Source organism: Molothrus aeneus, chromosome 1 (genome assembly GCF_037042795.1).
Source record: "Molothrus aeneus isolate 106 chromosome 1, BPBGC_Maene_1.0, whole genome shotgun sequence".
Classification (NCBI taxonomy): domain Eukaryota; kingdom Metazoa; phylum Chordata; class Aves; order Passeriformes; family Icteridae; genus Molothrus; species Molothrus aeneus.
This window is the reverse complement of record NC_089646.1, coordinates 39336699-39361266: the sequence shown is the minus strand read 5'-3', so window position 1 is coordinate 39361266 and position 24568 is coordinate 39336699. Positions and strand designations below refer to the sequence as shown.

Below are 24568 nucleotides of genomic sequence, written 5' to 3'. Positions count from 1 at the left end.
CGATGCAAGATAAGACATGTGAACCACATCTTTCCAAAACATCTGCATTAGTTTTCTGTGATACGCTGTCATCATTCCTCACATTTATTGTGGGTGTGCAATACATTTTCATGTTTCACCTAGCCGTCTGCCGCTTCTCAGATAAATCCCTCTAACTTTTCAACAGATATACAGGAATGACAGGATCTGTGAACTCAGATCTAGCCAGAAATATTAGGCACTATCAGCAGAGCTAAATCTCCAGAGTACCAACAACAGGCCCTAAAGAATATTACTCAATGGAAAAATCTTAGACAAGATTTACTGTACATGATATTTTTCAGATTACAACGATGATACATTTGTATTAAACTCATGATTCATTGTCAACCCATGTGTTGCTGAATTCACAGAGGGCATCACAGCACATGAGGCAACCTCTGATTACTTGTGAGAGAAGGGCCCCTTTCTGCCTTTTTTCCTTGGGTTAAGCTAGTATCAACTTCAAGGACAAACACTTCTTGAGAAGAAAATAAATGCTAGAGTAAAGTATTAAAGGCCCTGATGTAAGCAAGGAAATACCTTTGCAATTTATTTATATATCTAACGATAAGGAGGCTGTGAAAAAACAGAAAACTAAAATAAGTCAAATAACATGGCTCCATAAATTGTGACATTAAGTCCATGTCCAGAACTATAGTAATCTTTTTCAGTATTAAATAAACTGAACTTGGCAAGCATCTATGTGTTCCTACTGCACCAAGAAAACTTTAATGAAGCTTTTTCTTAATGAAAACTTATACGAGAATGATCATTTCTTTTCAATAGTAATTTTTGGTATTTAAGAGAGATAGAGAGTGCTGTTATTGATCTCTGCACAGCCACCCTGCTTGAATCAATAATCTATTAGTACTTCTAAATTAAAGTTAGATTCATCAAATGCCCTTGAGAAGCCTCAAACATTCCTTGCCTTATTTTTCATGCTCGTACATGAATTATGGTGGCTTCCAACGAGTCTATGGAATGATAAAATTTTAGCTTTAAAACTCCAGTACCAGCAGACAATGTGTTTTGTATTAGCTCACTCAACTCTCCTGGTCCACCTAAAAGGCAGTTTTTAGGCTCCTCATGGGAAAATAAGGTTGTGTCATTCAATAAAACAACTGCTCTCCTGCAATCCTTCTGTGATTTCAGTCTGGGGAAAGCAGCCTTTCAGGAATAATACTGATACACTTCTGTTTATTCATCAATTCATCCTAAACAAGCACCACCATCCAATAGTAGTGTTCCAACCACGAACAGTATTGTACACCAGAGAGGTCTGTCAGACACTGTAGAAAAAAACAGGAGCTTGTGATATCCAAAAGAGATTATGCAACCAACTCAGTTCATAAATACACAACTCAGTCAGCAAGTGAAGTGTTGAAGGTACTGCTAGAGAATATTTTTCAGGACAATTTGAAAAGGTATATGATAATGAAGGAGCCAATGGAAATCAGAAGATCCTCCCTAAAACACCCATATATACATGTGCCACTAAAAGGACTTAATCTACTAAAAATAATACTTGCATTAGCTGAACAACTGTCTAGAGAGCTTGGTTTTTTGGTTGGTTTTTTGGTTGGTAGGTTTGGGGTTTGTTTTGGTTTTTGGTTTTTTTTGTTGTTGTTTTTGGTGTTTTTTTGTGGTTTTTGTGGGGTTTTTTGGTGGGGTATTTTTTTTTGTTTGGTTTGGTTTTTTTGGGTTTTTTTTTGGTTTTTTTTTTTGGGGGGGGGGGGCGGGGCGCGGGCGGGCGGGTATCTTGATGGTGTGGTTTTTTATAATAAAACCCAGTTCGGGCACATTCACTTTTGACCACAGGCAGGGTGTGCAGTTTTCTGGAGAAGCTTGAACCTGGGTTCAAGCCATGCTTGATCTTAATCCAGTTTCTGGCTTATTATTCTTCCTTAGAATTCTTTATGTGAAAAAAGTATGCAGTGCCTGGGCAGAAGTCCTGTGCAGGCATCTGTAGCAACCCATGCTCAGCAGGTATAAAGTGTTATTTTTGCAACATGTTGACAGCTAATGGATGCATGACAGCAGAAGCTGCTTTCTTCTATGCATGTCTACACAAGCAAAAAGGAAAAAAAGAAAGGATGGGGGTGGACAGTTGACTTTTCCAGAAGAAGCATTTTTACAGCAGTCCTACAACTTTAGGAAGAATTTAAGGGGGAGGAAAAAAGAGAATTAAAAAATACAACTTGTTTCCTTGCCCTGCTTTCTTGTCCTATGGGATGTGACACTACTCACCTGAGACAACAGAGCCTCGGTGCTGTCACCCAACACCTGAATGCAGCTTAAGCACACAGGGACTCTCAAACAATCGGTCACTTCACAATTCCTAAGATGTCTGAAATTTTTCTAAAGGTTAGATAAAGTAGCAGATAAGATCTTTAAAACCACAGCGTGCTTTCTGAGAGCTAATTTACTGCCAGCTAAACCGTGTTGACAGATGGAGAAGGTATTTTATTTTGAGACCAACAAGAAGCAGGCAGTCACTGCAAAATGCTTCATGTTCTCCTGGAAGCTCAGATTATTAAGCTTGCATGTTAATGCACACTTTGGACAGTTGCGTTTTAAAAGAATAAGAAGTTGTAAAGCAAATGGCATTTCCTGGATAGCCTCAAGGGAATTTTGAATACTGAGCTCAGGGTCCCTGGTGGGAAGCCGCAATTTCAGCTAATTAGGGTGAATAGCAAAGTGTTGCATTTGGTCAAAACATTCTGTTAACCCTCATTTTTGTTGGCACCAACAAGAGTCTGGATTTTTTGCCTTTTCTTTTTTTTCTTTTTTTTCTTCTTTTTTTTTGTGAATTCACTGCAGGAGTGCAAGGCACTCAGCTCACATACATTAGGCAGAAAGTCAAAGGAAACGCCAAAGTTCAACTAAAGTACAAGTAATTAGAACCAGATTCTCTGCTGCTTGTATGTGTGCATTTCATTGTAGAAGTTATTTATAAGCCTCCAAACATTTGAAAAAATAACTATATACTGTAGATCATTTAATTTTTATGTCTCGTCTGGAAAAAAAAGTCTGCTTTTAATCATCTTCCAGGAAAGAGCCAGGAACTGGGAAAGTGGGTCTCAATTGTTTCAATACAAATTTCTCTCTTTCATGTGCCACATAAAACTATACTATAAAATTAAATCCAAAATATCATTGACTTTGCCCCCTCCCCCCCCATTTTTTTTTAATAAAAAACTTCTTTGATTTGTCATGCTTAAATAGTTTGCATTGTTATGAGGGTTTGGGTTTTTTTAAACTCTTGTTTGGAAGACAGACAAGGGGAGAAGAAAAAAAAAAAAAGTGAGAGAGAAAGAAAACATTATCGTGGAGACTTGGCAGCCTTGACTTAGTAACCTGGCCATGACCCTCCAGCGAGTGTGTGTTTGACCCGGTCACACATGACTCTAGCTGCGTACTGTTGCTGGGTTATAAGTCCCAGATATTTTTACCATATATACAACAGGTGGGGATCACAGACAACAGAAAGAGGAAAACAAAGTCTCCCCTTGTGGGAAGACTCCCATTTTCTCCCTTGCAAAGAATAAAAGCACAAAGCAAAGAAGTTGTGCTACTACTTCAGTACTGGCACTTGCTGTGCTGGATCTTGTTTTTCCACCGGGGGTGGACGCACGGAGGTGGAGTGGGCTGAGGGCAGGAGGAGCGAGGAAAAGGCTCAGGGGAAGCCATGAGCAAATGTTAATCAACACAGAACAAATTGCCACAGTCAAAAATCTTTCCTTATAGAGCTGGGTGTGCATCGAAGTTAGAGAAGGAATGTTTTTTATTACAAGTGAACACAGCATACCTTGATTAAAACCTACAAAAACTGCAGACTGAGATATTATTACCAGGATTTTCAGAAGTACCTAAGAAACTTTGTTTTCCACATTTGAGGGTTTCTTTTTTCTTTATGTCTTTGTATCTGCACACATCTGCCTTAAAGCTATGATGTTAATATATTTATTCTATTTTAATTCTTGGTTACAATTTTTGAAGCAATAATTTTAATCAAGTCATGCATCTCTGCCAGGCTGACCTTAAAAAAAGGGTGGTATTATTGAAGAAAGCCAAAGAAACTCTTTAAAGTCTACTGGCTTGCATTTAGTCTGAAAAGAGGCATTCTACTTTCAAGAGGGACATCAGAAGATGAAACTCCATGACCTTGTTTCTTTTTGAGGGTGCCCAATCAAAAACGATCTTTTTCTGTTACTTTAAAAGCTAATAGAGTATCTAACAGGTTTCCACTATGTCCTGCTCAGGATTGATACAGTATGATTAAAATAACAAGAGAACTAGAAAGAGGTAAAGGTTATAGAGCTCAGAAGCCCACTCTGCAAGGACTGGACTAATGGACAAAACTGCATGCAAGGTCACCCAAAAGGAGTCTCAGAGCCAGGGCACTTTAAGGGCCATGCAAAGGGCACAGGCTGCTGCTGCCAAAACTATCTCAGACAAGGTGCAAGTCCTGATAGGCGCAGCAGAGCTGGCAGGAGCTCTCTAAAGCTGAAGTACTTTTGCTGCTCCAACTCTTGTCAGCTAAAGAGCGATAGGGACAGCTGGCTTCTGTCCCTCAGCATCTGCGAGGAGAAGAGGGGTCCTGCTGAACTCTGCCCTCTCCTCGGAGCACAAGAAGCAGTGAAGCACACTCTCTGCTCTGATATCCTCACCCTAATGAAGTTCCAAGTACAAATTTAGCTATTGCTCCACTGCAGCCAGACATACCATCAGGACAGTATTTTCTTCCCCCACCCTTCTGCATCTCATGCATGCATTTAGACAGTGCACTATTTTGGGCAGGGCCTCAAAATGTGCTGTACAGTAACTGGCACTGCAGGACTTTCCAGTGATACTCCAATTCAAATAATGGTAATGATCATGATCCTGCCAAGTCAAAAGATATTTGAAAGAATGAACCCTGAAAGGCCTCAGCCTTGAGTGGAGACATTACTTGCAAAGTAGGTCCTTAGAGCGCTTTCATTTTAACTATTGAAGCATTTCAATGTTAAAACACTGACTAAATTTAAAGTATGATTTGAAAAAAAAAAAAAGCTTCATATTTAACAAATGCCTTCCTGTGTATACACCAAGTTGTATTTGTCAACTGACAAGAAAAAAAAGTGTTTACACTCCTTTGCTGCATCTTCCCCAGTTTAGAACTAGGAGAGAGAGAGCTGCATCATATTCCTTCATGCCTTTCATCAACAAAATTGCCAAGTTTCAATTGCAAATCTGTAATGTTAACCAGCAGAGTCATGTAACATAAGTCAGTGGAGTCAGTGGATACTGATCTTGGCCATACAACAGTATAGCCCTTTGAAACTTGCCTTCATACCAGGTGATTAGGGCCAATAAACAGTTTAGCATCCTACCACCAGCATAGCAGAGCTATCCAGATTTTTTTGCTCTAAGTCAGATGACAACAGCATCTATCTTCGGGTTTATTTTCTATTCTACTTTCATAATATAATTTCTGTTACTTAGCAGCTAACTTCTTCACAGATTTTCTTATTCCCCCAAATAATCTCTGTCAGTTGCCCATTGAAGAGTAGAGATTCTTTCGAAACATACTTTTCTTTTATGACACAATTTGGCCTCTTTATCAATCCATTAGTTAAACATGGTAATTCAGTCACCTGACTTTATGCTGGCATTTAGTAAGGCACTCCAGGAGCCCCACCTGCCAGCACATCTTCCAGAGTGGCATTCCTGCACAGATTCCCTGAATGACTCTCCTCAGGCCCTGCTGTCCCTGGCCACACAGCAGCACCAGCACTGCTTCTAGTTCTGCCATATTTAGCAGTGTGAAAGATCCTTCTCTTTTCTGCTTATCTGATCTACAAGCATGGTCCCTGCCACTCCAGTACGTTAATAATCCATGAGCACTCATATTTTTACCTTTGTAACACCTAAATGAGATAAGGGAAGAGCTATTCTTACTTTACAGACAGGAAACAGAAGCACAGTGAAAGAGCTTTATTTGCTTGCATCATAAATTCCTAGAAAAATGCAAGCAGTAACCAACTGAGATTTTTTTAAGCTGTCTACAGCACTAAGCAGTGTCCACAAAATACAGCCTTTCATGTCTTGCCCTAGGTTTCATACGGGATACATGACAAAGCAGGGAACTCTGTTAAGTCTGTGCTTGGCCCCTCTATTGCAGGGGCTCTAAAGCACCCCCGAGGCTGCATGTGCACCCCACTCACCTGCCCACTGTGAGACAGGACAGGGCTGGGTGCCTCCTGCCTCCAAGAGCCACTGCTGCTGCCAGTAGGGAACTCAGGAGAGATGATGAAACCTTGCCTTCATTTTTGATCTCTGCAGCCAGCTGGGAATCAGCTTTCTATAAGACTACCATCATACATACAGTTATACAGGAGTGCCCTAGCAGGGAACTGACTTGCCTGAGAGAAATCCTGAATCCTCTCCTGAAGGCAACAACTGTGCACTGCCAAAAAATCCTCTGCTCTTCACTGTACTGTCCAAGCCTCACATACCACCAAGATGTTAAGTCAGGATCTATCAGGTTAGTCGTATAAATTAACTATGCATGACCCGAAAATCACCAACACACAGTCATGTATTTCTGAAAGAAAACATCCTAAAAAACCTTTATCTGAAACTGCTGCATCTTTTTGCTGTGTCCCACAGGTACACAGGGAGAGCTGTCACTGCAACCACTTTTGGTACTTCTCCCAGCAGAGCCACAACTTTTGGCAAGTACATTCTCTACACACATATTTACTACAGTTAGCAGTAAAGGACAACGGGGAGGCTGCAGCTGCTCCATAGGTTTGCAATTTCTGGTTCTCAAGCACCAGCTCCACTAAACCCTGAGGTAGTATGTATAACTAACATCACCTTTTCAAAGAAAATTATACTGCTTTTCAGGCTGATTTTTTTTTTTAACAGTTATGTCAGCAAAGCAGTTCTACATTTGGGTTTATGTGTCCATATATCCAGAGAGATGTATTTACACCTGAGCAAACGTGGAAAGCAGAAAGCTTGTCAGGATTAATTATATCAGGGCCAAGAACTGCATCTGGTTATACCTGTGTTACTCTCAAGACAGCGAGACTTAATGACGTGCTAGTAACCGAGAACAGGAGCGTCTTTCGCTAAATAAATGGCCAGGCAGACACCCTGAGTGAGCTGGGGTGAAAGTAAGAGTAGAGACAGCATGGCCCCAGGGTTTGGCAGGCAGAGTTTACAGGGCAGCAGCTCATCACTTTGTATTAGGAGCCTACCTTCAAAATGAAAAAGAAAACATGTTAAATGAAAAAAATAAATCGTATGGAAAACTGAAGAAAAACATCCGAAAGATGCTAGCTCTGTGGTTTTTTCAGGTCGGTGATTTTCTGCTTGTCCATTACCATGCAAAACCACATCAGTCTCAAGTGAAAATTCTGCATTACTGCAAAACTGAAAAATAGGATCTTCCTTAAAAAAAATACATAATTGTGTATCATCTGTGTGAAGTTAGATTTTCCTCTGAAAATGAAATTTTCTTACAATTCACACCCTGGCTGCTTTACCTGTGAATTCCTAGGGTCAGATCTTTATGTGGAATAAAGTGGCATAGGCAAAGAAGAGACACAAATGTAGAGAAGGTGAGAACTCTGACCTCTTCTTCTTTATGAAAAAGAAGCCTATTTCTGTGGCTTATTGATACAAACGTGATGTAACAAATTCAGTGCTTTCCCTACAGGATCAAAAATTTTAAGAAAAGGCCCACTGTAAGGAAAGAAACACTTAAAAATAAAAAGGGTCTGATTCTTTTCTTCAGCTATGTTTTATGGTGTTGCTACTCCACTAATTCCAAAAAAAGACTCTTGTAAACATAAATGGGAGAAAACCCAGATCCAGTATCATCAGTAAGAAATGAAAATTGCAAGGGCAATGAAATACTTGCTATAATCTCTACATCCAGATATTTTAGTAAGTCATAAAGTCTCCATTTATAGTTATTAAATGTTTTATAGTGTTTTGAGGATTTTTATTTTTAAGTCTTTTCAAGCACTGAAACAGAATAACTCAGAGTATTATTCTAAGGAATGATTTTATTCTTCAGAACTCCCCTCCTCTCCAAGTTGGTATTAGTTTTTGGTATTACTATGTCTGCCAAATAAATTTTTTATTTTCTGTATGTTCAACATATCTTATAACACTATTCATCATGGCTTTTTGCTGTGGCTTGAATCCAGCAAGAAAAGGAGTGTTTTAATATCTTTAATCATGTAATACTATAATACAGTTGTTCAGTACCACATGGACAAAATAAAACTATTGTGCTCTCTTTGGAAATGCCATAAAACTGACTTGCTGTGTAATATTTTACATATAATTTCATTTCTCAAATTTTAGGACCATTAGTTCAGAACATTTTGATCTTAAAGTCTTTTCAAATCTTAAAATTAATAGAGTGACTCAACAAGAGCCAATTCAGTGATCAAAACTACTTCAAGTTAGTAGAGTAGCAGTTAAAATGCTTATCATTACAATTAATTTGTATTACAGCCACACTGCTGGATATCACCAATTGATTTATATACCCTCCTTTCTATACCCATTTACAAGGGCAATTATGAACTCCATCACATATGTTTAAATGGGATACATGAGAACATTATCTAGAAACTAGACTGCTGAGCTCAAAATCCTTAAGAACAGGTAAATTCTTCATTAATGGGTAGGTTATCAACTCACTACAAACGGCCTATAACCTTTTAAGGCAGCACACGGTGCTAATATTTTACTTTTCATGGGCAGTTGGAGGTTGGCTCCAATGATGAGCTCCACCGCTATCTTTAATTGTTTTTAAAATTGCATATTATAGGCAGCAATAAACACAAATTAGTATTATACCATCCACAGCTTTCTGCAAGGCATGGTTTCTATAAACAAGTTAAAACGCATACATCTGTAAATAATAAGTGTAAGTATGCTGAATTTAATGAATAAGGGCACTAAAAGAAATTGAACAGTAGGGGTTCAGCAATTAGAGTAACTGCCCATTTTATTAAAAATGTATTGTTTCCAGCTTTCACTTTAGAAGGCTTTTATTGCTTTGCTAATTCTAAGTTTTGATTTCCTTTGAAAAGGATGTCTAATTCCTTATTTTTCTTTGACAGCCCCATCACACAGCACTCGCCTTTTTTACAAGGCAGTGGATAACTGTGAACCTTTATATCTCCTTGCTCGGGATCTCGCTCTCGGGCCCTCTCGGGCTGCAGACCTTTGTTTGGCATTATGCCACCCAGAGGTATGATTCCTTATCAAGTAAAGTTTCATGGCACAATGAAGCTGAGATGAAACCTGCTGAACCAGCACCCCCCAGGCAGCCACCCTTTGGCCCTTTCCCAGACGTTGCCAACACTCTGGCAGAGTGGAGAGGGGAGGAGCACACTTCCAGCTTCCCAGCCATGCCCCTGCAATCCAGGGCCATTTGCTGAAGCTGGCAAGGCTCAGGCCACGAAATGGAGCCATGAGTTTCCTGCTGCTGTTCAGCATCAGCCTGCTGCAAGAGGACAGGGCAGTGTGTAGACTGGGAGGAGCAAAGGCAGCTTCTCAAACCAGGCAGATATCCCCGTACACATCTCCCACACCCCAGCCTCACTGCAGTGAGCCCCTGTGCTATCCTTGCTTGTACATGTATGTTTTACATCCATGTAGCTCACTTTCCAAGTGTTAAGATTACTCCTTACACTAGCCTAATTGCACCCATGTCGCTGCTCTGTGGGGATATAATTAAACCAATCCATTATTTCCATTTAGACATGACACAATAACAGGAAAAATATGGCTTTCATCACTTGAGCTTATCTGCAAATAGGACAGTCAGACCAAAACTTGACCTTTCTAACATCCTACAGCACATGTACATTTGCAACATCTGAGACCAAAACAGGGACATACTCTGTCCTCCTTCATCCCCTCAGCCTGCCAGACTAGGACAGTGCAGAACTAAGAGCAGCTCACCCCAACATTTCTGATGCTAATGTAAGTAATTCCAGTTTATAAATATTTAAGAACTTTGTCACTATCTTTTGAGAGAGCAAATGAAATATAGAGTTTACCAAGCTGTAATGCTCACCTGAGTGGAATTTCAGTATTTTTGAATTGAATTAGTACCTGCCAGACTAAAAATGGTAACACAGTGGGGAAGGTTACATGAAAACTAAGACACTAACAAATTTCATTTCCTTGTAATTCACAGCACCTTGACATTGAGTTTATAAAATATTTTGATCTGTTGGGGTTTTTTTTTTGTTATTGTTGTTGTTTTTTTGGGTTTTTTTACTTATAATTTTCCATCAGTGCAGTTAACATGGAAAACATCCCTCTGCCCCTCTCACAGCAGGTTGAGCAAAAGCTGAAATCTGGGAAGGAGTGTGGTATCCCAGAGCCAAGTGGTATCAGTTCTCTTGATTGTGGCTCAGAGCACACTTCCACATTCTGCCTAGAAGATCTAAGATCGATAAAAGAAGACATCCACAAGAGCCTGGAGACAAGATCTGTGACTGGAGGGCACATTTCTCAATATTCTGTTTTCCTATTCTCTATCTGCAGTAGATTTTCCTATTAAACCATTGGAATGAAGAATGCTCATAATTTTACCTGTATGTTGTCTGTCATTACTATTCTTACTCAGAAGTGAAAAAACATGCACACACTGTACTTCAGGAAAACACATATGTGCTAACAGTATTTCCTAGTCACCTGGCTTTTCTTATTCAATACTACCTTCAGCAGTGATTCTTTTTATTCCCAGATAAGCTACTCAAAGCTGACTGCAATATCCCTGCCTTGCAAACAGGAAAAACGTCAGCCTTACTTTATATAGACTATGACAAAAAGAAAGTACTCTGTTTCCAAAGACCTGAAAAACCAACACTCAGTCCTAATAGCTGATGTCCCAAGAAACTTTAGGCAAAACATACTCTGAAAAAGTGAAGTTACTTTTCCCCTATGAGATTAAAATCCAGAAAATCTCTGGTCACTGTGCTCTAATAATCTTAAAATGTCTATATTATGAACACTCACTACTACACTATGCATATAATGATGTTTCATAAAACATACCTTTTTTTTTTTAGGGGAAAAAGCCCCTTTTCCTGCCATGTTTGAGAGATCTGGGCCATTATTTTCCTGATAAATTAGGCTAATATTTACAAATGCTTTTCCAGTTGTCACAGTTCATTCAATGCAATCTTCCCAAACTTTCTGAAGGATTGCTTTAGTCCCTCTGCCAATACCAAAAGGATTCTGAAGACACAGCAAAGTATTATTGTCAACACACCAAGGCTATTAAAAAATACAGATAGCTGTGAAACTGTCTGTAAGATTACTTATTTCACTTGAAGGTCCAGAAAACCCCCAACCTGTGGCACTGAGTCACAGTGCCAAGGCAGAACAGCCATTTTAAGGAATTAGTAAAATCAGCAGTGGAGGGTTGCTGGTTAGAAATCACTGCTTTTAATTTCTTAGTATTTGCACAAGTCTGACAACTGCACAGCTGCACAGAGTTGCCTCAAACTGTAATATAAAATAGGCAAGCCTTCCACAGAGTAAGTTCAATATGCTTTCCATTACTTCCCATTCTAAGGTCTGATCCTGTTGTGCTTTTCATTACACAGACTTGTCAGAAATTTTGGAAAATCTTAGCTCTTTTCCCACACTTTCCCCACCAGACACAAGTTTGACATCCAAAGATGACAACCTATAAAACCAGTAATTTTTAACAAAGTGTTACCTGTGAGCTCAAGGGATGCTCTCTGAGAAAACACACTTCTGACAACCTTACCCTGGGACCAGACAATCCCAGTGGGACAGGGGCACATTTTGGAAAGCTCTCATACCACCCAGAAACAGGGAGACCCTGCTGTTTCATGGCACCCCCGGCATTTGCAAACCAGTTTGCCTGATCACTGGCTTCTATTGTTTCCTGAGATAAGCAGGGCCCCAGTGAACAATTAGAGCTTTCAATAAATAATCTGTAAGCACATTCATTTGATTTACTGTTATTTGATATAGCAGTTAGTTTCAATGGGGCAGTTACTATTGATCACTTAAAGTACTACAGACAAACATGAAACACTTCCAGAACTCCATGGATTATTACTCTTTATCTGCCACTCATCTGGGTTACTTGTAATGGTTGTGAAATTTAAAATCAATAACAACAATTAGTGTTTGTTATACTCTGAGGAATGAATCATGTGAAATATGTTTTGTTACTAAAATGAAATGCTGAAGAGCTTGCAAACAGGAAAGACTCTTGTAAATAGCAAGACTCTAAAATAATTTCTCTTGGTATTAGTGTCCAGTCAAGGGGGTAAAGGAAATTAAAAACAGGTATTTTAAATGCACACAGAAGTACACACACAATTATAAAAAGGTATTGGTAGGATTTTCAAAGGAATAAAACTTTCAATGAAACTGGTGAGAAAGATACACCCAAGTTTTCCTTAGAAAATTCCACTACAAGTCCTACAATTTCCTACTCCTCAACCTCTATAGGAGTTTTGGGTTGTTAATCATGGCAGGACTTGTTCCTATAGATAATTGATAGACAATAGCCTATCCATTATTGTAGATAATTGAAGACAAAGGAAAAGCTCTGACTCCTTTTCCAACTAGCTTTTACTGGAGATTATAACAAAAAAAAAAATCTAGGAAATTAATGGAAATTTATTTTCAGGTATATATGTAGAAAAACAACTTCTCTCTTCAGAATTTTTATTAATTTACAGAAATAAATTGTGAATCTAATTAAATGGATGGAAATAACAGTATTTTGAGATCTCTGCTAAAGTAGTAATGCTACATAATTAAAATGCAAAACAGTAAGAGAAATATTTTATCATTAAAATGTAACTAGAGGTCTGCGTGAAATCATCCATTCAGAAGACTTGTTTTTCATCAATTATTTGTTATTTATCTGATGTAAATATAAGAAGGTCTAATTAAAATGTATGACTCCTTATACAGCTTCTTGTCATTAAGACCAATGGAAGCAAACTGAAGACCATAATGAAATAATTATGTTTGCCTTTAAGAATCCTCTTCAACAACACATGGTAGTACCACACTAAATTAAAACATCAGGAACTAAATTTCTCTTGCATCTATTTCCATTTTCACTAATTATACCCCCAAGCTTTCCAATAGACCAGGCCCTGAAATTCTTTTGAAGCTGAAACAGCCTAAGGAACAGCAACCTTTTCATAGTAATGGACTTTGAAGAAGAAACAAAGGTAACGCAGCCCTGGAAGGATTAATATTTCAAATAGAGTTATCATGTGAAAATATGTGTTTATTTGAAAAATGGGGAAAAGATTGTTGATAAAAAGCCAAATATGTGTTCCAAGGAAACCAATACTCTGATTTAATCTCATTTGATTGCGTCATTCCTTCCTAACCTCTTTTTCTCAGAGTATTTTCTTCTTTTGCACAGAAATTCAAGTTAGCAAAAGCATAACAAACACAGTACTGCTGGGCAGGGCCAGTGTACCACGCTGTAACTGAGCTCTGCTTTCACATTTTTGTGAAGGTGAAAAATTGCAGTGTTCCTAATGGACTCCATTTCAGGGAGAAGGGAACAGCTATTTGCCCAAACTGCCTCCAGATATGCATTGCATCCTAACACACAGCTCCTGCTTTAACCACAAAAGTCTTGCAGGACCTCAACAAAACACAGGGAAAGGAAAGGATTCGGATAAGGAAGAGGGAAAAAAAAAAACCACAGGAGGATATGAGTCAGCTCTGACTTCTTGCAGGCAGCTGAAGGCTTCTTTTCAAAACTTCAGGGAGATAATGGATCCCTCTTGGTGTGGTGTCAGAGAACTGAATGTGGCAATAGGCACAAAGCATAGAAAGATGAGCAGTTCACATACCTAACCTGCATAGCATGTGACTGTATGTGCAACTAGAAAAACACAGCTGGAATGTGCTCTCCAAACGAAGAGAGGAAGGCAGAGGTTCACTAGGGGATGGAGACTTGGGAAAAGCAGCTTGCCCTGTTAGCTCCCTGATCAAAGACACTGAAAGACATAGGTGATTTGCCATTTGTTCTGCATTTTACACCTTAGTGTTCAAAGTGTGGAGTGAAATCAATAAGATCTTTAGAAAGTCCAAGACTTTCCAGCTAACCTCTAAGGAGGATTTGACATATACCCTCACCCAGCAACTAATGAAATTTCTTCCTCAGCTGAATGAAAAGAACTATGCTAACAACAAAGCAATGCTAAGGATTACTCTGCAAGATGAGGAGAAAAAGACAAAACGTCCTCAGACCAAAAGTTGAAAGACAGTAGTATGAACAATGGCTTAAAACCAAAGAAAGAACTCCCGAGCTCAGGACCTGATCTTAACAATAAGAAAGTTCACCCATGCGTGGCATTTCAGCCATCCTTTCACTTGTGTCCTAAGCCAAAACCCTCAGGCTGGTGGATCAGTGAGGGCGGATCTCTGTGAAGGAGGGAAAGTTTGATAAGAAGTTAGGACCTTTGATTAGAGTAACCCGGAGAGGAGTGCAAAATCCCGAGAGAGAGGCAAGCTTTGGGGGGCACAGGCGTTTTTCTGCGCCTAAACCAAGGTCCTGGGGGAAGCATCTGCCTGCAGATCCACAGCCCTTGCCCAAGGGGAGGTCCGGGTGTCAGGTATCGCCAGATGGCACTGTGACACAGTTTTCCAACTCCCTTTTCTTCATGAGAGAGTGAATGTTCAGTCTTGGAAAGACCGGCAACCTTGGTCGTCTCGTGAGTTTTTGAGTAGAAGATGAGGAATTAAAGTGGCAGAGGAGCCTGTTTCCTGCCCCGGGCTCTGCCCACGGCCAGTCCCTGAGCAAAAGTGCTGGAGGCTCTGAGACCCCCAAAAGCCAGGGCACAGCTGTTCTGTGCCTGAACACCTCTGTCCCAAATTGGTATTTGTGAACAACTGAAATACTTGAATCAACCCAGATGATGTTACATTCACTTATCATGCAAAGAACCTAGAAATCCTCTTGGTATCAGTCACCAGCTGGCAGAGTGATGCTGGTACAGGACTGGAAGATGAAGGAACTCTCGTAGGAGATGAGATGCACACCTCTGTATGATGTGCTGCTGTGTCATCAGCCAGCCTGGCAGAGAGGACCAGCAGAGAGGTTTAATGGCCACTTCAGGAATTACCTCAAGCAGCATTCAGATTAAAAAATAAATAAAATAAGAGAATTCAAGAGATTTTGTGTTCTTTAACTGTATTTGGTGGGGTGGGGTATTTTTTTGGTTGGTTTTCTTTTGATTTGCTTTGTTGGTCTTTTTTTTTTTTGGGGGGGGGGGGGTTGTGTTTTGGTTTTGTGAAGCAGTAATTGAACCATTTCTTCCACTCTTTCTATCTTACAGGCACAAATGGCTTTCTATAATCAAAGGACCCATTGAAGGAAATCTGTGTTAAATCAAGCTGTGCTTTTTGTCTCCAGTTGGTGCAACACTGGTCAACCTGTTTGATTGTTCCACACCTCTGCAATGCATCTTTAAAAGAAGACTGATCCTTTTTTCTTGGTAAGAAAAGATGCTGGGTGTTCATTGTGCTGAACATCCAGCACAGTGACATGAACTTTTACTGCTATTTCCTAAAAGTACCAGTACACAAATACACCAAAGGCTCACTCATACAACCATTCTGTCTCTAAAACTCTTACTAAAATTGAGGGTGGAGGGTTGAGTGCATTTAAGTGCTTCACTAGATAAGGCTGTAAAAGACAAAGACATCCTTAATTTGTCATTTTATTGTTCAAAGATCCTTGCTAAAAATACAATGTGAGCCTAGAGAAAAATATTATGGTTCAATGGAAAGAGATCCTCTGAATCAGTAAAAGAAATTAAGCTGGGCTAAAAAAATCTCTTTGTTGAAAGACATTTCTCTGCTTTTTTTCTTAAGGGATGCACTTAGAGGGTAGAATGTAAGTCACTGAAAGTGCATAAAACGGAAATCCTTCCAAACTATGGATGGACTCTAAAATCATGTCCTTGGCAGTGAAGATCCAGAGCACTCTGAGAATTTATAAATACTCATTCAAACTTTAACCTAATAAACCTATACAAGTGTAGCCCGTATGTGTATATTTAACTTACATAGTTTTATAATATTCAGTTTATATATGGTATAAGCAGGGAAAGAAAAATCACCTTGTCCAAGAGGAACAGAAGGTATATTATATACTTTGTGTCTAGGATTCTTTAACACAGACTTGCTGGATTATATTTCCATCTCTCTTAACAAATGTATTTGAAGAAGATTCAAGGCTCAAACAGAACACTAAAAGAAAGTGGGGTCAGTTATATAAGGGCTAGCACTAGTTTGTTAAAAGTCTTTTTTCCTACCCACTCCCAAATAAAGGGACAAAGAAGTGAACATTGTGGGAATGTGTTTCTAAACCACATGATATCCTTATCAGATTGTCATGTACAAGGGAGGTTCTCACACAGGGACCCCATGCTGGTGAGCTGACCTGTCACATGATGCAAGTTCTACACTCCTATTCAGATTACTAAAATGAGCTGAAGAAAGCTAGATTTCCCCTCCTCCCTCCCCCCCTAAAATAAGCAAAATGCACAGTGACCAAAGTCATATTAATTCGCTGCCACTGGGAAAGCAATCCTGAGCAGCTGCAAATAAGTGAGTATATGAAGAAGATAATCTAGCTATTAAAATCTATGCCACAATTAATATATGCTGAGCAGACTTTATTGCAGAGAAGTAAACAGAGAATCAGAGAAACGTGTGTGTCAGACAAAATAGAAGGAAAAAACTCAGTTAATTTGTAAATTTATGGAAAGAGAGTAATATATTTTTATAAGCAAGTCCTACTTTGTCATATAAGTGTCTCTATTTTAACTGTTGATGTTGGGAACACTGTCACTGAATTATTTTTTCATGTTTGGGGGAAGTGGAACAGTCCTGTAAACACTTTTAATATTAAATGAAGGTTTTAAATAGTATTTGATCATTCAAATATATGGCCTGCTTTTAAAAGTGCTGTGGGAGCTCCTAGATGCTCAGCATATTTGGAAATGAAGCCATGAAATGTGAATTTAGGATGCTAACTTTAGGCTACTGTTTCTGACATTCTTAACTTTTGAAACACATTTGCTCATGCAACGACAAATTAATTAAATCCCAGACCTTAGATTATTTTTAAGAAGACAGTTTAAAATCCATGGTTTTGGATGCAAGTTGTTTACAGATTACAATTAGGAGGAACAGCTAAGATTACTGTGACCAAAAAACTGAACGGAATCATTTCCACATTATATCAGTTGGTTTCTTTTATAACTGGAATATGGCTCTCATAAAAAGGTGGCAGCGGTAAGACATTACTCCTCGCTTGCCTGCTAGAAAATCCAGTTTTGTTACCCTCCTGTCTATATTTTTCCTGAAGCACAGAGAAAATTATTATTCTGTTACTTTAGAATAATTTTGAGCATTTTGAGGCTTGTATTTTGGTGGTTCCGTTTGGTTTGAAAGGGCTTGGATTTCAGCAAGAAGTGGCATGGGTCACAGTGCATGGGGACAGACTTCATGCACATAAGCAAAGGTCAAAATCAATCATAGCTTTGTATTTCCAGGCCTATAACTTTTGGCACTTTATCCTGCCAGAACGGGCTAAAATATTTGCCTCCCAAAAGGAGTAAACATCAATAGGGGGCAGGAATATAATCAGCTTCTCAACCACTCGGCAATGAGAAATGAGGGTAAAGGATCCCCTCCTCACTGCAGCCACTAAGCCATCTAAATGTTAGATGCAACATTTTCAGCAAAAAGTTGAAAGATTTCACAGCACAGTGACTTGAAAAGGACAATAGGCCTATTTAGGCAATTATATTATGCAGGCTTTGTTATTAGGCAGCCCTGCTCAGCCCCAGAAAGTCTGGATAATCAAAAGTGTCCAAGTACAGGAAGGGGAAAAGTACAACCCCACCCTCTCGCACAGCCGCTGCCAGGACCTCTGGATTTGAAGGGTAAAGTCTATTTACCGAAGTTCCTTGGCCATTTTATACATCAACTGATATCCTTCCTCATGGGGCTGCGTGCTACAGCCTAGCAAAGCTCTGGAAAGCCCTCTGAAACCACAACTAATTTGGCCCCAGCCGCCCACCCCTATAAATTCAGCGCTCAGAAGCTGCTGCCAGCCCCCCAGGCAGGAGAGGGATGCTCCCCCCGGCTCGCACGCATACCAGGCCCAGTCCCCACGGCCAAACAGATCTGGAAACTCATCACAGCTGTGCTCTGCTTTTGAGGTCTCAATAGGACGGGGCACAGCGTGGCCGACCGCGGCAGACAGCAGTCCTTGCGAGCACAATGTCCCTTTCACAGCCCCGCTCCCAAATCTAAATGCTGGCTGTGTAACACAGCCGCACTTCATCGGCTGCGTAAAGGGCGGTATATAAATTAGACCTGAGCAAAACCAGTTGCTTGGCGTGTTTCGGGGAGGTGGGACTGTAATCCGCCGAGCAGGGCGCCTCTCTCCCCCGAGCAAAGCCCCTCGGCTTGGCCGGGCTGCGGGCCTGGCGTGACGCACACATGGTTAACAAAAACCGCTCAGCAGTAAGTAGGGATTTAACTGGATGTGAGGATGACTAAGTTCGCTGTCTGAAACACTATCTCCCTCTTTCAACTCCTTAACTTCACCGTAACCCTCTTCAAGGCATCGCCTCAGAAGCCTGGCTTTGTTCTGACAAGTTGCACCTTTGCTGCACAGACTCATTAGGCAAGCAGGGAGTCACCCAAAGATACATTGCTTTTCCTCCAAGCTTATCCCACCCTGACTTCACCAGCGAAAGCCTCTCATCATTTTTGTCTGCAGGAGTTTTTGACAGTGGTGCGTGTCCGTTAGGGTTTTCCTGTGCCAGCAGCCAAATCAGACTAACTGCATCACAGTCTACGTAGAGAATAGTTTTCCCCTTTCAGTTATTTTGGAAGAAAAATATCCCCACACTATTTTTTTTAAATGAAGTGGATCAGAAACAAACATTTTTTTAATCACATATTTCAGAGCATTAAGCTAGACATATAAAAATGTAAACAAAGGCTCTATCCCTAAGCAAATCAGTCCTAGCCATTTAGCTGTAAAGTTTATAGATGAACTTCAAAGAAAATAACCTGGTTCAAACAGATCTTGCCTTCTGGGCACTAGCAAACACACCTGCAGCAATTTGATACTTGGGAATGCAGATTACAAGTCCTTCACTTCAAAATGTTTGTTTTTTAATTCAGAAAGATGAAAGAAAATAAAGTACTGAGCTTTTTTTTTTTTTTGGTGGAACACAGATGTTTCCAGTGCTTGCAGGGAATGGGAACCTAACCCAAACATTGCAATAATCCAGAATTTTGAAGGAAAACGCATGCTTTCGGGAGTCCCATCTTCATGAACTTTCTGAAAGTTAATACCCGCTAGCTCCTCTCAAGGCAAACACTTCCTACCAAACTGTAATAAGAACTGCATACTATGTGAGCCTCAACATCCCAGTGTGATTCTGCTGCCATGTCCATAACTTTTGACTTCATCAAATTTTTAATGCTTCTAACCCTAAGGAAATGCAGTAGGCAGCAGTCATCTATTTGATATAATAAGCTGAAACACTACATAACGCCAAACAAACTTACTCTTGTTTTGGGCCTGCTCATTTGTTTTTTTGCCTGTTTAATTAATGAAGACTAATGAAGACTTTTTTTAACAGGCTTTTCCAAGGTCAGATCTCCATTCTTTGCAGCTCCTCTCTCAGGACCTGTCCTGTTCCCACCTCCTCAGTATTTAGTTAGCTCATGTTTCACCAAAAGTTATTGGTTTTCTCTCAGTATTTGCTGCCACTGCACTATGAGGGAACAGAATATTCTAACTTATTTAAAAAACTATAAATTACTCATTCTTACAATCTTAACTCTTTTGTCCTCTTAAGAACTATCCTTGTCTAATTTAATTACACCAACCTGATTTTTATCTTACGACAAAATGTGTGAGAACGAATTACGATTAAAAGTGCAGTTGGTTCTAGTCTCATTTCTGAGTCCACAATTTTGTTTGCAAACAAATAATCTCACTGTAAATCTACAACAATATAACTAGAATCACATAAAGCATAAACTCATATGAGTGCAAAGTCAGGGGGGTTTTTTGTAATCTTGTAACACACCGTGCAATACGCAGTTGCTAACAGTTGCGTTGCAAACCCAGGGCAGGTTTTTCCTCCCACAGGGGAGAGGAAAAAAATACCACACAAGTTAAGGTCATGTTAGGGTTGTGTCTTATCCTCTATTTTTACTTTGCAGACCCTCATGGACTAGAAAATTCATGATGCTGCAGGAGTGCCCTAGCTTAGTGAATTGTAACAGGATTAACGTACGGAAGATGTGCTGAAGTTGGAGACCTACAGCATTCTGCCCTAAAGCCTGCAATGGACAATTTTGCCAGCATTTCAGTTGAAACCCTGACACTGTCTGAGATTGTTACTGGCCTACTCTGAGTTTGCACTATCCATGTACTATTCCCTCAACAACCATTTACCTTTTACTCTACAATCACATCTCTATCAAAGCAATATTTCTAAGGCCTAAAGGCAATGGCTGCAGGTGTACTGGCTTGGATTTTTTTTGCAGAGACAAAAATTAAACAACAAATTAGACCAAAAAACTCCTATCAGACTTCTAACAATTAAAAAATTTGTTATTACATTACATCAAATCACAGAGGTCTTCGTAAAAATGGAGAATCAGGAAATGCTAGAGTTAGAATTGAACATTGCTATCTTTGCATTTATAAGCACTGGAGCAACCTTTAAACTATTAAAAGCTTTCTGGACCACAAAATTTCTAGTTCTGTCATTTTTTCATGAAATGCAAGATAAAAATCTTAACCTTTGAGAGAATTTTAGTATTTCATAATCCGCTTATTTATTTATTCATGCATAAACTGCTTACATTTTCTTCAAAACTGAAAACAAGATTTGCTCTAAGGTTTCAAACAGAAATCTTAATTTGGACTCTAACTAAATTGTTTTTCCACATTTCTATACCATTAACTGTCTCTGTTCAAATTATAGCCACTGTACTATGATTCAGGTTTCGGCCCGATTTTAAATTCCCATGAAGTGAAGATTAATCCTACTGCTTACGAAGTTACAAGACTGGATTCCTGAACGCATTTTCCTGTATTTTTATTTACTCTTGTTAATATAAGTTTCTTTGATTAGCTAAACTTTCCTGTTATCAACACTTGTCTCTTATCACAGGCCCTAGGCAAATGACATATTTACCACTCATTCCATTCTGATAAGGGTAATCCTGTGTTTAACTTGCCCAAGAACAAACACCATATATTTTGTTTTTAAGAATCCTGCTTCTAGGTATTAACAACATACAAGAGAAAGAGCAGGACATTTTAAAGCCAGGAGTTATTTAAAGAATATTTTGCAAGTGTAAGCTTTTAATGACAGTATATATGCCTTCTACTCCAGGAAAGTTTATTTAATTCCAAGTTTCCGCAATATCACCCTTAAGTTATACTAAAGTTTAAACCATGAAAGGAGGAAAAAGCATTTTTAGTAAAACATCTGGTTTGGATTTTTGTTTTTGCTAACTGAAGCTCTCCCATAGCTTGTAACACTATTTTGAAGTAAAAGCTTTGTTCCGTATTTTGTTTGAAGCATTTTGAAAACAGTGCAAAAAAATAAATATCCCATGCTGAACTTTGCAGTCTCCTTTTAATTGTAAAGACATCAAAACATTTGCAGTGCTGTAGGCTGCTAGTCACTGATTTTTACAATTCTGTTTTCATTACTCAACCCACACAAATGTCATATGGTGTCTGAAAACTTTTGAGCCGAGTGAAACACACTATTTCACCAAACACCCTTAAATTTATTTTTTAATTACCTACTCCACCCTTTTGAAATGTCAAAGAAAGAACTCCTCTAATTCCTAGTTAACTTGTTAACATACTGCAAAACAGAAATTTCCAACAGCATTATACAGTTAATGGTGTACTGAAGTGTTCAAGAGTGTGCTAAAAACATTTTGATAGATAGCCAAGTCATTTATCTAAATCACTGTCAGAGCAGTGAAGCATCCTGCAAACTTTTAAGCATAGTATAAGGTGATGTTTTCTGGCACTTTTTATCATTTCTCAAACTTGAAACTGGGGTGTAAAAATACTGCTATTGTTTATCATCTATATATTTCAGCAACAAATCAAGACCCTTCAACATAGTAACACATTTTCAGAAGCGTCCTACCACTAACTCTCACTCCTCTGTTAACAGTGCATCGCTGTCTGAATCTCAAGGTATAGAAATAATTGATGGTTAAACTCAAAGGGTGTTCACAGTAAGTAGTTTTCTAGCAAAACAGCAACTTCTTAGAGCAACAAAGTGAAGAAGAAAGGTGGCAGCAAGGTCAGTACAAAGAAATATTGCCTTTTCTTCGGGAACTTATAACTACTGTCTGATTTTTGGAATGGCAACCTACCCACTGCAATTCCACATCTTTGCAAGAACTGTAGAGATCAACATTTTAATTGCTTGGCTGCTCTGCTAAAATGCACTTCAAGATAACATGCATCCTGATTAGCCAATGTGCTACAAAATTAGATTAAGGAGGGGGGGGGAAAAAGCTACCACAGAGATGTTATGTAAATTCGTCTTTCACTGGTTGGAGTTTTGCAAGTATTTGCTGTATTACATTACGATTTTATGTGTTCCTGTTTGGCTCCACAACTGTTGTTAGGATCAATATGAGAAGGGATAAACAGAAAGAAGTCCAGTGCTTCTTTCCTCTTTCCTTTCTTGCCAAAAGGAGAAAAAAATAGCTTGCAAACCACATTTTGCACAAAAACTTACCCCACCCCTCATTACCTCTGCACTTAATTACCGGTCTTTCTTTTTTAAATACATGCAAGTAAATAAATTAAATAAATAATAACAACAACAATTATAATAATAGTAATTGCTTTAAAGTGGAAAAATAACAGTTGGGACCTACATTGAGCACTGTGCCGGTGTTGCCACTCTGTTTGTGCCAATCCACTGAAGCATGCTTTGAGAGCCTTCTCCTGGAGCATGCAGGAAGACGGACTCGCAGTGTAGAAATCCAGCATCTGAGCAGGGCTCACTGCTAGAACGTCCATACAGTCAAACATGATTCCCCCTGCACAGAATGCCTGCAAAAGTGCTTTCCTCTAGGTGTGGAGGAAAATGGCACATAAAAGTACACCCAACTCCATCAAACTCTGCCCCTTTTTTGGCACGTAGGCTGTTGGTCTTTTTCCCAGACCAGAATCATGAATTATGACAGACAACACAGCTAAAAGCCTGTAATTGATCCAAATGATCATTTACCATTTTCCAGGCTGCCCAGCCAATCCAGCAAGATGGGGGGATGCGAGCCGCATTCCAAGTTTTAGCTACCATCAATTTCCCCCCAAAATTTCTTGAGAGTCAGTCCAGCTCCCGAGGCGCTCGCCGGGTGTGTGCCGCGTCCCACGCCGTGCCAATCGCCCACCTCCCCGGGATAAAACAGCTCCGGTGGAGGCGCGGGATCCCCCTCGGCCGTGAATAGATGCTTCTGCCTCTGAACAGCTCACTTCCTACTACTTGTGTCACAGGGAATGAAAGATTGAATTGCCTAATATATGCGAGTGAACTTTCCGTGAACCCTTCCCAGGCTGCTAACCTTCAAATGACCCAAGCGGTCTGACATCACCAGCTCCCAGGATTCTCACACGCCTTCACAACTCCCAGCAGCCCTGCAAAAAAGCCAGGCAGGCGGGCGGGCAGGCAAAGGCGAGCCCCAGCCCTGCCGGAGTCGCCCCGCGGCCGCCGAGCGGGGCGGGTGCGGACGGGGAGCGCAACTCACAAAAAAATCCAATATAATAAAGTAATTTAAAAATAAAATTATATTTTAAAAAAGCCTAACGCAACAACGAGGAGGAGGGGAAGGGGGTGGGAAGTAAAAAAGCGGCGTTTTCAGCCGTTGCAGGGAACGGAGAATTTGAAAATTCCAGCTCAATTTGCTGAAAGTTCTGTGCCCCCCTCCCTCCCTCACACACACACACATTCCTTTCCTCCCCGGAGAGGCCACGAGCGAGGCGCAGGCGCTGCCGCTGTTCCAGAGCCAGGGACACGGGCTTCGCCCCAGCTGCTGGGCTGGCGGGCTGGGCTTGGGAGCAGCCTCATCCCGGCGCTGCCCGGCACACGCCAGCAGGGACCCCTCTCACTACCACTCGCAGGGACTGCGGCCGGTGCCAGCACCATTCCCAGCGGGGAATCGCAGGGGCCCGTCCCTCATGGGAGGGAGGTGGGGGGCGGTCAGGCCCCATCTCTCCGCACCATCCATCCCTCACCCCGGCTCCTAAGTCACCCAGCGCTCCCTGGCTTCCCCGATGGGTCAGATTTGGCACTGCCCGGGAGGGTCTGTCCCCAGGGCTGCGCCCAGGGCAGAAAGCAGCCACGCATCCCCTCTTCTCCCTCCCCAGCCCCGCCGCCGCCGGGTCCTGCCTGTCTCTGATTAGCAG

The 24568-nt window shown here is 40.3% G+C and overlaps 1 protein-coding gene across 5 annotated transcripts in view; it reads right to left on the bottom strand.

Annotated features, from left to right (window-relative positions):
* The window catches only part of RARB (retinoic acid receptor beta), a 312141-nt gene that overhangs the window by 67651 nt on the left and 219922 nt on the right, over positions 1-24568 (bottom strand). Inside the window, exons 1-2 of one of the 5 annotated variants that reach the window (XM_066555443.1) lie at positions 23394-23714; positions 23038-23169 (exon numbers count right to left, since the gene is read on the bottom strand). The exons of 3 other annotated variants lie outside the window; for them this stretch is intronic. In XM_066555443.1, coding sequence (XP_066411540.1) covers positions 23038-23152 — 115 coding nt within the window. In that variant the 5' untranslated portion in view covers positions 23153-23169; positions 23394-23714. Of the gene's footprint in view, positions 1-23037; positions 23715-24568 lie in introns of those variants that run through there. One more of the 5 variants, XM_066555434.1, reaches the window with a different exon arrangement.